Raw genomic sequence first — 14,492 nt, 5'->3', positions numbered from 1 at the left:
TCTGGATTCAGGATCGTACCTTGGGTTTAGGTGAAGGACATCAGCCTTCTTGCAGTTTGTCATCTGAACCATTCTTTATTGGGTTACTATATTAAACACTGTAGTATCTCAGTAAAGTTGTTTCTGTAATTCATTTTGTGCCCTTTTAATTCAGTTCATATACTGGAGTTAGACCCTTGAATCTATTTGTCACTGCTATGAGTCTTATTAAAGAGGGTATAGTATAGTATTGATTCTTTTAATCTTAAATGTAATAAAAGTATACTTCAATGCCTGTTGACCCTTGTTACCTGGGAATAGGCATTTTTTGTGTTGAACTTGGCCCTAATGCAATGATGTGAAGCTCTGTGCTGTTGAATACCTGATTTTTGTGTAGCTGAGACTGCCCACTCACTCCCTGACACACGTTTTTTAACATTGAAGAACCAAAGTGAAGGGCCATGAGTGGGGGTGGGGAGAAGAGAGAAATGAAGATTCAAGTAGTGATTAGGTGATGGCAAGTTTGGGTTTTATAGGCATGTAGATGGAATGTACTGGAAGATGAATTTGCATAAATGTTTGGCAGGTATTTTTTTTTTAAAGAATAAACTTGATACAGTGCAAGGGATGTGGGACATAAATTTTGCAGTTATTATGTCTCCCTTTTTAAAAAAAAAAAATAAAAAAAAAAAAATAAATAAATAAATAAATCTAGGTGGTTTGAATTCAGTAAAATATACTTCCCCTCTGGATCAGCCTTGTACAGTATCATGTATGCTTTGATGATCTGCTCAATTCTTTGTTTTCAGATAGTATGATTTTGTTTTTATCCCCTATTGTAATATGATTTTATTAGCTCTGGATATTTGAAATTTATTTTTAATCTGCCCTTCCCTACATAATTTTTAAAAAATGGTATGTAAAATAAAAAGGGCTACACCTCCTGCATGGTAACATTTGGCCGATTGGCCATTTTCCCTTATTTAGAAGATCTAAGCATATATGAAGGCATATGATTCTTGACCGGAGAGTTGAATCAGTATCGAAGTTACCCAATAACATTTTAAATAAAATTATTTACACTGTAGACAAGCACTATGCCTCTGCTAGTATTCTAGCATAAAATGTTAGAAATGATTTGATGCCTTTTTCAATAAGGTACTGCAGCATTCCTTGAACCATTCCTTCGGGAATTGGCCAATAGCAATGGATTAGGACCTGCACAGTGCTGCTTTTTATCAAAAGCTTGTCCATTGAATGTGGACTTGCCATGTATTCAGCCTTTCTTTCCTGGCCTTATTTAAAGTATGGTCTCTAGAGTGATTACCATTTCTATTAGAATATACTGGGTGGGGGAGGAAGGGGGTGAATATTCTCAGTGGAAGCTTTTATTTTACCCCAAAACAATTTTTTTTTTTTTTTTTAGGATCATAATTGCTTCATCTAATATCTCTTCCATTTTGGTTTGGTGTCAATTTTGTCTGATTATACTTTTGTGACGCACATTGGGATGTTTTTCCATGTTTAAGGTGCTATATCTGTGCAAGTTGTTGAAATAAAAAGGGGTATGATGGTTAAGTTACTGGATTTGTAATCCAGAGGCCTGGACTAATAATCCAGAGCACGGGAGTTTAAATCCCACCATGGCAGTTTGAGAATTTGACTTCAGTTTGGAAAAATAAAATCTGGAAATAAAAAGCTGGGATTTGTAAGTGAATATGGAACCGGTTGACTATTGTCCGTTAGGGAAGGAAATCTGCTGTCCTTACCTGGTCTGTCCTATATGTGACTCCAGTCCCACACCAATTTGGTTGACTCTTAACTGCCCTCTGAACTGGCCTAGCAAGCCACTCGGTTGCATCAAAGCTGATGCAGAGGATTCGCACCACCTTCTCTGGGTAAATAGGGATGTGCAGTAACTGCTGGTCTGGCCAATGACACTCATCCCCAAAATGAATAAAACAAAGAGGAGCTGACATGTTCTTCGATATGTGCCACTACCCCTCTTGTCTATTAGGCTATAATTTTCCTTTTAATTCAAAAAGTCTAGTCTTTTGTTTGTCACCTCGGCATGGTTTATGTTGGGGATTCCACAACCTGTCACAGCATACCATGCTTTCTATCGATTCACTCTTGCTGTTTAAATAAAACTTGGAGGACTAGATGGTGTGCAGTTGAGCTCCTGTTGAAGTTAATTGTTGAACTACAATTCTTGGTGGGCCCTATAGGCTCCTGTTTTTGGCACTGGTACAAAGTTTTTAAAACCAGTTTGTGTTTAGAGCTGAGCAGATGATCATTTCCATGCAATCCCCAGCAAAGAAGTGTGCTGTTGGCTGAATGTTTAGCCAAATAGCCTGTAATGATCCTCCAGGAATGTTCCAGAATAAGGCCCTGTAATGGTTTTGAGTATTTGTTCAAAGAACTAAATCCATACATTTACAAAATATTGAGATGGTTGTTCTTCTGTTTGGAGCTGCTGTTTTTATTTGAGGCTGTGCACTATGATGCAATATCTCAACATTGGCTTGCTATGGCCTGCAAGGAATTGTCAGGTCTTGGATCCCTACCTGGGCAATAGCTGATGCCTCAGATTAGGAGACCAACTTTTGCAAAGTAAGGTTTGAAATTCTTTTTTGATCTCCATATAGCTAGTGGAACAAGTATCGTGCTCCCCCCTCGCAACTGTAATTACTGACATGGGAACTGGGGGTACACAGAAGAGAGTATGGGCACACCAGTATTGTTTGCAACAGGGATTTTCCCTGCTGCTTGACTTGATTAGCCTGGGTTATGTTCCCCTGCTTCATGTGCTAACCGGATCTCCCAATGCTCCCTGCATGGTGGGACATGTCATCCTCCAAGCTGTGCTAGTGATTTCAGAATAGCATTGGCAGCAGCCTGACTTCTTGGCTGGGGATTGTATGGCAATGATCATCTGCAGTAGGAGGATGGCCTCTTTGTATTATTCTATGTGAACATGTTGTCTTCAAAACGTATTGTATTTACCATAGAAGGTTGGCATTGGGTTATGTTTTTGGTACAGCTTGGGCCACACTGATTTCAATACAACATTTTATTCGAGCTGCAATGGAAATTGAACCTAACTGATCTGTGCTGGCCATTGTTGGTGCCCAGATATGTTGGTTAGCCAAAGGTGCTTTTTTTTTCTTCTTGTAGTGTGGTTTTTGACTTGTCACTGCAGTATTTCTGTAACTGAACTGATTTATTTATAGGGGGCGAAGCAGGTTCCGCAGACACCGTCCGTGACCCTCGAGGATTTGCTTGCAAATTTTACACCGAGGATGGAAATTGGGATCTAACCGGTAACAACACCCCCATCTTCTTCATCCGGGATCCTTTCTTGGTTAGTAACAGATGGAGATAGACGCTGAGCACCAGTGCTGGCAACACTTTGAAAAATGAACCCATTGGGTGTTACAAAAAAGTACTTTCTCCTCTTCCCATGACATTTCCATTGCATGTATTTCTCTAGCTTTCCAAATGCTGTTTTGTGGCTGCCTGGTTGATTCATTTTATGGGATGTTTCCGAAACTTTTACAGACACTTATACTAATGTTTGTTTTGGTTGCGTGGCTGTGCAGTTGAGGGAACGTTGATGCACATCTTTCTTTTAAGAAAGCTGCAATTTACTTTTTGTTAACTTTTGTATGAATCTGAAGTGTGTTGGGTAAAAATGTTTGAATTGGGTGCTTCATGAACATTATCTTGAGCTTAAAAGATATAGGCCTAGATTTTGAGGTAAAAATAAGGATGAGGCTATCTACGCTCCTCGTTATTGAGTAAATCAGACAGCAATTTCTGGCGGCCGCACATGTGCAGTTAAATGTGGAAATCAGGAAGTTGCTGTCCGAGTTGCCCTGCGCATCCACAAGCTTCCCTATAACAGTGGCTCACCGAGACTCGCCTTTGAAACACATGGAAGGGCGTGAAGTTGCAGTGCTTACTTGACTGATCTACTTACTAAACTTGCCAAAAAAAATTAGGGCTTGTCCACAAGTTAATTTTTAACCGTGTAATAAGTCTTACTGCCAAATAACTGTTGGCATTGAAAATTAACTAAGTATGGAGTCTCATGCCTTCAGATTTTAATTATTGTTGGAGATTTTTAAAAATTAACTTAATTTTTTTTAACTCTCTCTCAATCCTGTATTTCTTTCCCTCTATTTCACTTTCTGTACATGATTTAACATTGAACTAACTATTCGAACTGGCATTTCCTGGTTCAGCCTCCTGCAAGTCTCTAAGGATTCCTCAATCTGATTGGTTAAACAGACACAGTTGCTTGCCCTGTCACAGGTCCCAAATTCCCTGCAGAGGGTGGTGTGCTGTTTTGGTTCTAATAACAAGTTCCAGTGCAAAAGCCCAGAGTCTATGGGCAAGTGTAAGTACAATGAACAGCTAGTGCAGTTCGTTCGCCACTGACTGCAAAATCTGGTCCATACAGTCTACTCTTCAGATATAGGAGAGATTTAAGCCTGGCTCAAAACAGGCACAATGTCGGTGGTGTCTTTGGCCCACTCAAGGCTACAGTCGGGAGACCCAAGCCATTTTCATGTTTAGGCCTCATTTAAATTTTACCAGAGGGTTGGAGGTGCTAAATGAGTCCTCCTCTTCTACACTGAGTCAGCCAGCAGGGGAGTCGTGCGGGGTGGGTGGTTGGTGGCGAGAAGGGCTGGCAGTGGACCGAAGGATTTTTGTGCTCCTCCTGCCACCCCAAAAACCTTTTCTGAGAGGCCTCCAGCAGTTCATTTAAGGATCCATCTGATGGTTAAGCTGCTAAATGTCTGGAAAAACTGGTACTGGCAGGCACTTTATCTGCTCCACCCATTTCTACATGAAAATTGCAATCCAGGTCCTACAACCTGGATTCTGACTTGCATATTTAGACATGCCCCCTGCCTGTTTTGGGCCCAAGAGCCAAGTGCCTATTAAAGGCCTGAAAATTAAATCAGGCAAGCAAGTGGCTGTCCAAGGTCCCCACCAGATTTCCCTCTGCTGGTTGTACATTTTTCAATCGAGAAATAGGGTGGCCAGCAGTTTGAACCCCCATGTTCTCTTTCTCTGGCCCCCCCCCCCCCCCCCCCCCCCCCCGGTCATTAGTTGGCTTCAAAGCTCAGCTGTTTTGTTAAAATTGAAGTACAGTAATGTTAAGTGGAGAAAGACATTCTTTCTCCCTCCCCACTCCGTGCATGCATTATCTCTTTCGCACTCAAGTGTATAGAACACAAAACAAAGGCTACAACAGGTATGCAATCGGAACACTTTTTTTATCACTCATGCAACTTTTCTTTTTTAAATAAATCACCGGACTTTTATTATCTCAAAGCTTTTAAACATTTGTGCAGAAGCTGCTGGAAACTAGCAAAATATATTTTGCGGTATAGCTGCCTGAATGTTCCTGATGCATCCTGGGAAATTAGCACATGTTCAGACAGCACAATCCAAATTCAGCTTGGTGTTCTAGTTCTGGGAAAAAATATTAACTGCAAGCCCAGATTTTTGGGAGGGACTAAGGCGTTCAAGTAAAAACTTTAGTAAAGGTGTTAACATACACTTCAAAGGACAGATTTAGTCAGGTTATTGTGAAATGTCATTTTTATTTTATTTTGGTTAAACACTTATTTTGGATTTTAGAAATTTCAGTTACTGAGAAAAATGGCAGATGAGAAACGTTTTCAGAAAGCATTTTGAGAATTGTGGGAGCCCACTGGCCAAATTATGCAATCAGAGTAATTTAGGTTGGCATAAATCATTGTAAATAGGAAATTTGTAATGGAAAAAGTGTTACAGAAATGTGAACAGGAATTTTATGCAGATATACACTTAATATAGATAGATGCATATTCAGAGTTGTGTATATTGATGGCTGTCTGTCTGTCTCTCTCTCAAGTTTCCATCATTCATTCACACCCAGAAGAGGAACCCCCAGACACACCTCAAGGATGCAGACATGACCTGGGACTTTTTCTCACTTCGCCCAGAGTCACTTCACCAGGTCAGAAAGTTACTCCACAAAGTTTCTAGATTGCTTTTCAAGGATTGACCAATGAGCTGGCTGAGAGCAGGCATTAATGGTTAGTAAAGCCTGTATTACTAAAGTAGAGCTTCTATCAGAACTGGCACTGTGAAGGCACTTAAGTTGTTCCTATTGGCTTGTCTAGAAGATAGTTTCCTGAGTGAGTGACTTTTTAACATTTTCTTATACAAGATGGAGTGTGAATCCATGTTTATTTTGACAGCCTGAGTGTGGCATATAAGGTAGCCAAATCTAGTGGGAGGATAGAGGATTGGGAAAACTTTAAAAGACAGCAAAAAATAACAAAAAGATTGACTAAGAAAGGGAAGATAGATTATGAAAGTAAATTAGCAAAAAATATAAAAACAGATAGTAAGAGTTTTTATAGTTATATAAAAAGAAAAAGGGTGGCTAAAGTAAATGTTGGTCCCTTAGAGGATGAGACTGGGAAATTAATGGTGGGAAATATGGAGATGGCAAAAACACAATGAATATTTTACATCAGTCTTTACAGTAGAAGACACTAAGAATATCCCAACACTGGACAAACAGGGGGCTAAAGGGGGGGAGGAGCTAAACACGATCAAAATCACTAAGGAAGTGGTACTCGGTAAAATAATGGGACTCGAGGCGGATAAATCACCTGGACCTGATGGCTTACATCCTAGGGTCTTGAGGGAAGTGGCGGTAGGGATTGTGGATGCATTGGTAATTTTCCAAAACTCCCTGGACTCGGCAAAGGTCCTGGCAGACTGGAAAACTGCTAATGTAACGCCCTTATTTAAAAAGGGCAGTAGACAGAAGGCTGGAAACTATAGACCAGTTAGCCTAACATCTGTGGTAGGTAAAATATTGGAGTCCATTATTAAGGAGACAGTAACAGGACATTTGGATAATCATAATTTAATAGGACAAAGTCAGCATGGTTTTATGAAGGGGAAGTCATGTTTGACAAATTTGCTGGAGTTCTTTGAGGAAGTAACATATAGGGTGGATAAAGGGAACCAGTGGACGTAGTGTATTTAGACTTCCAAAAGGCATTTGACAAGGTGCCACACAAGATTATTGCTTAAGATAAAAAATCACGGGATTGGGGGTAATATTCTGGCATGGATAGAGGATTGGCTAACTAACAGAAGGCAGAGAGTTGGGATAAATGGTTCATTTTCGGACTGGCAATCATGTTCCACAGGGGTCAGTGCTGGGTCCCCAACTCTTTACAATCTATATTAACGATTTGGAGGAGGGGACCGAGTGTAACATATCAAAGTTTGCAGATGATACTAAGATGGGAGGGAAAGTAGTGAGTGAGGAGGACATAAAAAACCTGCAAGGGGACATAGACAGGCTAAGTAAGTGGGCAGAATTGCAGGGGATGGTGAATACAATACTGGGGGAGGTAAGTGACTTTGGCAAGTGTGAGGAGTGTATTTATGCAGATTGATGGAATATTATACTGGTGAGGGGGATGGGGGTTCATGGTGGCTAGGAAACCTGGCATGAGGGTTAGTCTGTGCTGGCACGAAAAGTTAGTATGTAGGTGCAAGGGAATGGTTGAGTAGGCAAATTGAATGTTGGCTTTCATTGCTAGGGGGATAGAATATAAAAATAGGGAGGTATTGCTTCAGTTGTACAAGGTATTGGTGAGACCGCACCTGGAATACTGCATACAGTTTTGGTGTCCATACTTAAGAAAAGACATACTTGCTCTCGAGTCAGTACAAAGAAGGTTCACTCGGTTAATCCTGGGGATGGACATATGAGGAGAGGTTGAGTAGATTGGGACTCTACTCATTGGAGTTCAGAAGAATGAGAGGTGATCTTATTGAAACATAAAAGATTGTGAAGGGGTTGGATCGGGTGGATGCGGGGAGGATGTTCCCGATGATGGGTGAAACTAGAACTAGGGGGCATAGTCTTAGAATAAGGGGCTGCTCTTTCAAAACTGAGATGAGGAGGAACTACTTCACTCAGAGGGTGGTAGGTCCATGGAATATGCTGCCCCAAAAAGCTGTAGAAGTTACATCATTACATAAATTTAAAACAGAAATAGACAGTTTCCTAGAAGTAAAGGGTTATGGGGAGCGGGCAGGAATTTGGACATGAGTCTAGGTTTGGATCGGTCATGGCCCTGCGGGCCCAGGGGCCGTGTAGCCTGATCCTGCTCCTATTTCATGTGTCTAATTCTGTTAGATTCAGGAGATGGTTCTGTGATAGTAGATTGGCGGTTAGGATCAGATCAGCCATGATCTTATTGAATGGCGGAGCAGGCTCGAGGGGCCGATTGGCCTACTCCTGCTCCTATTTCTTATGTTCTTATGTTTATTTGAAAAGTCCTTTCCTTATGATGCACACCATTCCTAGAAGAGTGCAGCTTTGACCTGCTTCCAGACCCTGTGGCTGTTGCTGTGGCCACTAGAAGATACATGAATGCCCTCTACTTTTTCCTCTAGAAAGCGACTTGATTAGTTTTCAGTTTTAAGTTTCCTGTGAGCTTTTAATTTTTTGTTGTTTAAATGTTCAGAAGATTTAGGAGTGAGTGATGTAGGAGATTCCATGTCACAAAGGACCTCTAAGAACTGAGAAGGAGATCACGAAGGATCATAAAATGACAAGATTTCGATCACGTTTTGAGAAACTGCAAAGCTATGAATGCTTTTTTTACAGAACTGACTGGAATGAATTTAAAATCTGAACTTATCAAGGGACCAAGTAAAAACTGAAAACTAAGACTCTGAAGTTTCTGGCTTCTTTAGTGGATTGGGAATTTGATGTGACTGTGTGGGGTGGGAACATAAAGGAAAGCTGGAGGTCGATCCTGTATCTTAATGCTGGGTGCAGTTTATTTGAATTTGCATCTTTGGGATGAAATCAGAGCTCAGTACAAGCAAAACTCCTTTCAGTTGGGTGCAGTGTACAGAAAGTGAGAATTAGCAGCTCTAATGCATTGAATCCCATTCGGTCATTGCACTTTATTCCCAGTGATCAGGATTAGAATTTTCTTGCACTGGCACCTTGACTTTGTTCAGGTTTGTCGCTGCTCTCCTGATCTTGGCAATATCGACAAGATTGTAAACAGTCTATTTTTAGTTGTATTTGTAATTTATTCCACTGGTAACTATTTCCATGTGATGCTGTTCATTCATTTTTTTTTTTTAATCCCTCCAATGTCTCCGCTCTGCACCTTGCCCAGTCATGAGGGTGATGTGAGACTTGCTCTCGAGCCTCTGCTCAATCTACTCCCACATGCATTTGATACCTTTTTTAGGTACACTATTTCTTTACCCTAGGTCTGCTTCTTGTATAGTGACCGAGGAATTCCTGATGGATTTCGTCACATGAATGGATATGGGTCGCACACCTTCAAGCTGGTAAATGACAAAAAAGAGGCCGTGTATTGCAAGTTCCATTTTAAGGTACAGTAAAGCTTATTATTGGCTTGCAGTTGTAATTTTGGATGGGAAGGGTCAGGTCTCCGAAGCGCTCATTGCTAATTTCTTAGGGATTGAATTTAAATCTTGAAAATGTCTTCGTGATGTGCATAATGCAGTTTGTGTTGCCAACTTGTTTTTGAGTAAGGTTTTGTGCTAACTGCTCCAAGAAGGAAGACTGCATGAAATGGGACCTGCCACTAATCTTCACACCCCACAATAGGGAACAAATGCCACATGGGTTGGGTTGGGAGGAGGCGGATGAAGTGAAAAGTTTCATTTATCTGTACAAGCCATGGTTAAAGATTATTCTTTGTTAGTGGCATTACATCATTGTGACTAGGCTAAGAAATGGGGAGTGATTGGCCTAAATACATAATGTCTCCCCTTGCAAACAAATGGTTTTAATTTTAGTTTGGATAGCCAATCATCACAGTTACTGCTCCTACGAGAATGTGAAAGCAGCATAAAATGTATTTTTTATTTAAAAACTACAAACTATTGTTTTGGGGCATACACTTGCTACTGAAACACAAAGGTATGATTTATCAAGGTTCCAAAACCCACTGCAAATGCATATGTAATTTATTTGAATTAATAATTTAATGGCTCTTCACAGACCAATCAAGGAATCAGAAATATTACTGTACAGACAGCTAGACGTCTGGCTTCTGAAGACCCTGACTATTCCATTCGTGATCTCTACAATGCCATTGCAACTGGAAATTACCCATCCTGGTCTTTGTATATCCAGATCATGAGCTTTCAGGAAGCACAAGTGTATCGATGGAACCCCTTTGATGTGACGAAGGTCAGCTACTGTGTTTTTGCAGATTACAAATGGCATGCTTAAAGATAATAGTCTGAGCAAGATGCTCCGTGCTGTGGACTTTTCCCAACAGGAGAGCACAATTGGGGTATAATCAGTACTGACTAAATTCCTCAAACTAAGTCTGTTGGGTTCAGCTGCCAGGCACATTGAGTACTGAACCGTTGACCATCCAGTCAGGCGGTAGCCTCGAGGAGCCAAGATTAGACTGTTGAAATTGCACATTTTAGTGGCGACTTAAAATAAAGGATATGGCCCAATTGGGAGGCCACCTCACTTTGTAACCAATTTTAAGATTTTATACTGAATAGTATTTGTTTTGAATGATAAATACTCAATTAGTAGAAACTCATTCTGAAGTATCTACAATGAGTTGTAGTACATTCCTTAATGATATAAAGATTTCAGAATAGTCCTATTTGCTGATTTGAATTTCCTTGTTAGTTCCTATTCTGAAGTAAAAATAGATCAGAGCTCCTCAGCCAGGAGTGAGAAGTGTGGAGTATTCTCCTACTCTTTGGTTTTTAATGGCAGTTTCAATGGTCAGAGCTGGCAGGTGCTGTTTGACATGGTTAAGTGTGATGTCATGAGATTAGGTAAAAGAAGCGAGAATGTGCCTAATTTATTAAATGGCTGTGTTTTGTGTGGAGGGGGGGGGGGGGGGGGGGGGGTCAATGGATAGGTCATTAAATCAGTTGGTTCAGTGTTTACAGGTGGTGAAGAAAGTAAATAAAGGTGTACAGCTGACTGACAAGTATAAAGAGGTGATACTAAAGTTGCATTAAGCTTTGGTGAGGCTGCCTCGAGTGCTGTGTTCAGTTTTGGTAACCATATTACAGGAAAGATGTAGAATTATTGGAGTGTTTGAGGCAGGCTATGAAGCTGATTACTGAACTTGCAATGGCTGAGTGAAATAGGAACAGGAGTAGGCCATTTGGCCCCTCTAGCCTGCTCTGCCATTCAATAAGATCTTCTACCTCAACTCCACTTTCCTGCACTATCTCCATATTGCTTGATTCCCTTAACATCCAAAAACCTATTGATCTGTCTTGAATATACTCAATGAGCCTCCACAGCCCTCTGGGGTAGAGAATTCCAAAGATTCATCACCCTCTTGAGTGAAGAAATTTCTCCTCATCTCAGTCCTAAATGCCTGACCCCTTATTCTGAGACACTGACCCCTGGTTCTAGACTCCCCAGCCAGGGGAAATATCCCTGCATCTACCCTGTCAAGCCCTGTAAGAATTTTGTATGTTTCAATGAGATCACCTCTCATTCTTGTAAACTCTAGGGAATACATGCCTAGCCTACTCAATCTGTCCTCAGGACAATCCTCTCTTTTCCACCCCCCCCCCCCCCCCCCTCCCCCCTGCAAATCCCAGGAATCAGTCTGGTGAACCTTCGTTGCACTCCCTCTGAGGCAAGTATATTCTTCTTTAGGTAAGGAGACCAAAACTGTACACAATACTCCAGGTGTGGTGTCACCAGGGCCCTATATAATTGCAGTAAGATGTCTTTACTCTTATATTCAAATCCTCTTGTAATAAAGGCCAACATACCATTTGCTTTCCCAATTGCTTGTTGTACCTGCATTTTCACTTTGATTCATGTACAAGGACACCCAGGTCCCTCTGAACACCAACATTTCCCAATCTCTCACCATTTAAACAATACTCTGCTTTTCTATTTTTCCTACCAAAGTGGATAACTTCACATTGCTCTGCATTATATTCCATTTGCCATGTTCTTGCCCACTCACTTAGCCTGTCTATATCCCCTTGAAGCCTCTTTGCATCCTCCTCACAACTTACATTCCCACCCAGCTTTGTATGAGCAAAGATTGTCTAACTTGGAGAGGACAGTGAGGAGAATTTTGATTCGGGGACATTCTATTGGATGCAGGATCTGGGGGACATGGTTCAACTTTAAGAATGATAAGAAATAAGTAATTTAGGCAGTTTTGTTTTTAGCAAAAGGATAATGGAGTTGTGGAACCGATAACTTGGAAGGGTGATAAAACAAAACCCTTGGGTTCTAAAAAGGACTGGATAAATTTCTGTTAGGAAAAGGGGGACAGTCCTTTCTTTAACCATATAAGGAAACTGATGGGAAGTTTGGAAAGGTAGGGAAGATGGACTAATGGTCTTTTCTACTCCCCAAAAAAAAAAAATTAAATTTTTTGTTTTTTTAATTAAAAGTAGCTTTCTGGTTCATCCCAGGTTTGGCCTCACAAGGAGTTCCCACTGATCCCTGTGGGGCAGTTTGTCCTCAACAAGAACCCAATCAACTATTTTACAGATGTGGAACAAATGGCTTTTGATCCGAGTAACATGCCGCCGGGCATTGAACCTAGTCCAGACAAAATGCTGCAGGTACAGTTAAAGATGCGGGCTTCTTTAAGATTTTTTTAAAAAGGGGGATGAAATTCCATTTAATGTACATAATCTCTGCCATTCACCTTTCCTGGCCCAGAGGAAACCTGTTTCTGGCACAGCTACTCTGAAACTGGCTATTCGGAGGCAGGTGAGCACATCCAAGATTTGGTTGTCCCATCAGCTTTTCTTCGCCTTCATTCTTGGGTACAGCCGAGACTTGTTAGTGCACTGTGATGAAATTGCTGGCTTTTAACCTGTCTTATCTGTCACATTGGGGTAGTTATGGTATTGGGCTAGCAACCCAGAGGTCATGAGCTCAAATTCCATTATGGCAAATTGTGAAATTGAATTCAGTAAATCTGGCCATTCATCAGAGCATGGAAACTGCCGATTTGTCATTTATTTAAAAAAAAAAAGTACAACTGGTCCATGAGGGAACGGAACACTTCCCAGTCTGGCCCACATGTGACTCCAGTTCCACAATGTAGTTGACTCGTAATGACCTTGGGGCAGCTAGGGATAGGTAGTAAATGCTGTTTTGCAAGTGTTCCCAGATTGCAAGAATTTTTTTAATTAATGTGGTGTAGTACTGCTGTAACATATGTAGCAGTATTCTGCAAGATGTATTTTAGAATTGTGGACTTCTGAATTTCATTTGTTGAGTCTCCTTTGGGTTGAATTTGCATCCTGGTACATTTGTGTCTCTTTCCCCATCCCCTCTCTCCACCATGTCATATTCCCATAATGGATATGATCAGAAGGAAAAAAACTCTTACTATTCAGCAAACTGCTTCTATGGTGGCTCATAGATTGATGGATATTTATGGCACAGAGGACATTTGGCCCATGTCTGTCTTTCCAGCTCCTCTTGCAACCTACAAGGCTACAGACCACCAAGTGCATATCCAGGTACTTTTTAAATGCAGTGAGGGTTTCCACCTCTACCACTCTTTCAGGCAGTGAGATCCAGACCCCCACCCCTCCTGGGTGAAAAGAATTCTCCTTCCCTCTAATCCTTCCACCAATTACTTAAACCTATGCTCCTGGATTGACCTCTCTAAGGGAAATAGGTCCTTCCTACCCACTCTAACCAGGCCCCTCATAATTTTATACACCTCAGTTAATCTCTCCTCCGCCTCCTGTTCCAAAGAAAACAACCCTAGCCTATGCAACCTTTCTTCGTAGCTAAAATTCTCCCGTCCTGGCAACATCCACGTAAACCTCCTCTGTACCCCCTCCAGTGTGATCACATCCTTTCTGTAATGTGGTGACCAGTACTCTAGCTGTGGCCTAACTAGTATTTTATACAGTTCTAGCATAACCTCCCTCCTCTTGTATTCTATGCCCCAGCTAATAAAGGAAAGTATCCTGTTTGCCTTAACTACCTTATCTACCTGTCCTGCTACCTTCAGGGATATGTGGATATTCACTCCAAGATCCATGTGTTCCTCTACACTTCTCAGTATCCTACCATTTATTGTATATTCCTTTTACTTGTTTGCCCCCCCCCCCCCCCCCCCGCCTTCCAGATGCATTACCCCTCACTTCTCCGGATTAAATTCCATTTGCCACTTTTCTGCCCACCTGACCAGTCCTTTAATATCCTGCAGGCTACAGCTTTCTTCCTCACTATCAACCACACGGCCAATTTTTGTATCATCTGTAAACTTCTTAATCATGCCCCCTACATTGAAGTTTAAAACATTGATATATACCACAAAAAGCAAGGGACCTAGTACTGAGCCCTGCAGAACCCCACTGGAAACAGCCTTCCAGTTACAAACACCTGTCAACCATACCCTTTGCTTCCTGCCACTGAGCCAATTTTGGATCTCCCTTTC

The 14,492-nt window shown here is 41.3% G+C and overlaps 1 protein-coding gene across 1 annotated transcript in view; it reads left to right on the top strand.

Annotated features, from left to right (window-relative positions):
* The window catches only part of cat (catalase), a 50,712-nt gene that overhangs the window by 8,188 nt on the left and 28,032 nt on the right, over window positions 1-14,492 (top strand). The window contains exons 4-8 of the mRNA XM_086007574.1: window positions 3,213-3,343; window positions 5,891-5,995; window positions 9,307-9,432; window positions 10,067-10,258; window positions 12,496-12,648. Coding sequence (XP_085863700.1) covers window positions 3,213-3,343; window positions 5,891-5,995; window positions 9,307-9,432; window positions 10,067-10,258; window positions 12,496-12,648 — 707 coding nt within the window. The remainder of the gene's footprint in view (window positions 1-3,212; window positions 3,344-5,890; window positions 5,996-9,306; window positions 9,433-10,066; window positions 10,259-12,495; window positions 12,649-14,492) is intronic.

Source organism: Somniosus microcephalus, chromosome 15 (genome assembly GCF_052327205.1).
Source record: "Somniosus microcephalus isolate GS21.2 chromosome 15, FLI_Smic_1.0, whole genome shotgun sequence".
In the NCBI taxonomy this organism is placed as follows: domain Eukaryota; kingdom Metazoa; phylum Chordata; class Chondrichthyes; order Squaliformes; family Somniosidae; genus Somniosus; species Somniosus microcephalus.
The sequence above is the reverse complement of the archived record's forward strand: the minus strand, read 5'-3'. Positions and strand labels throughout refer to the sequence as shown.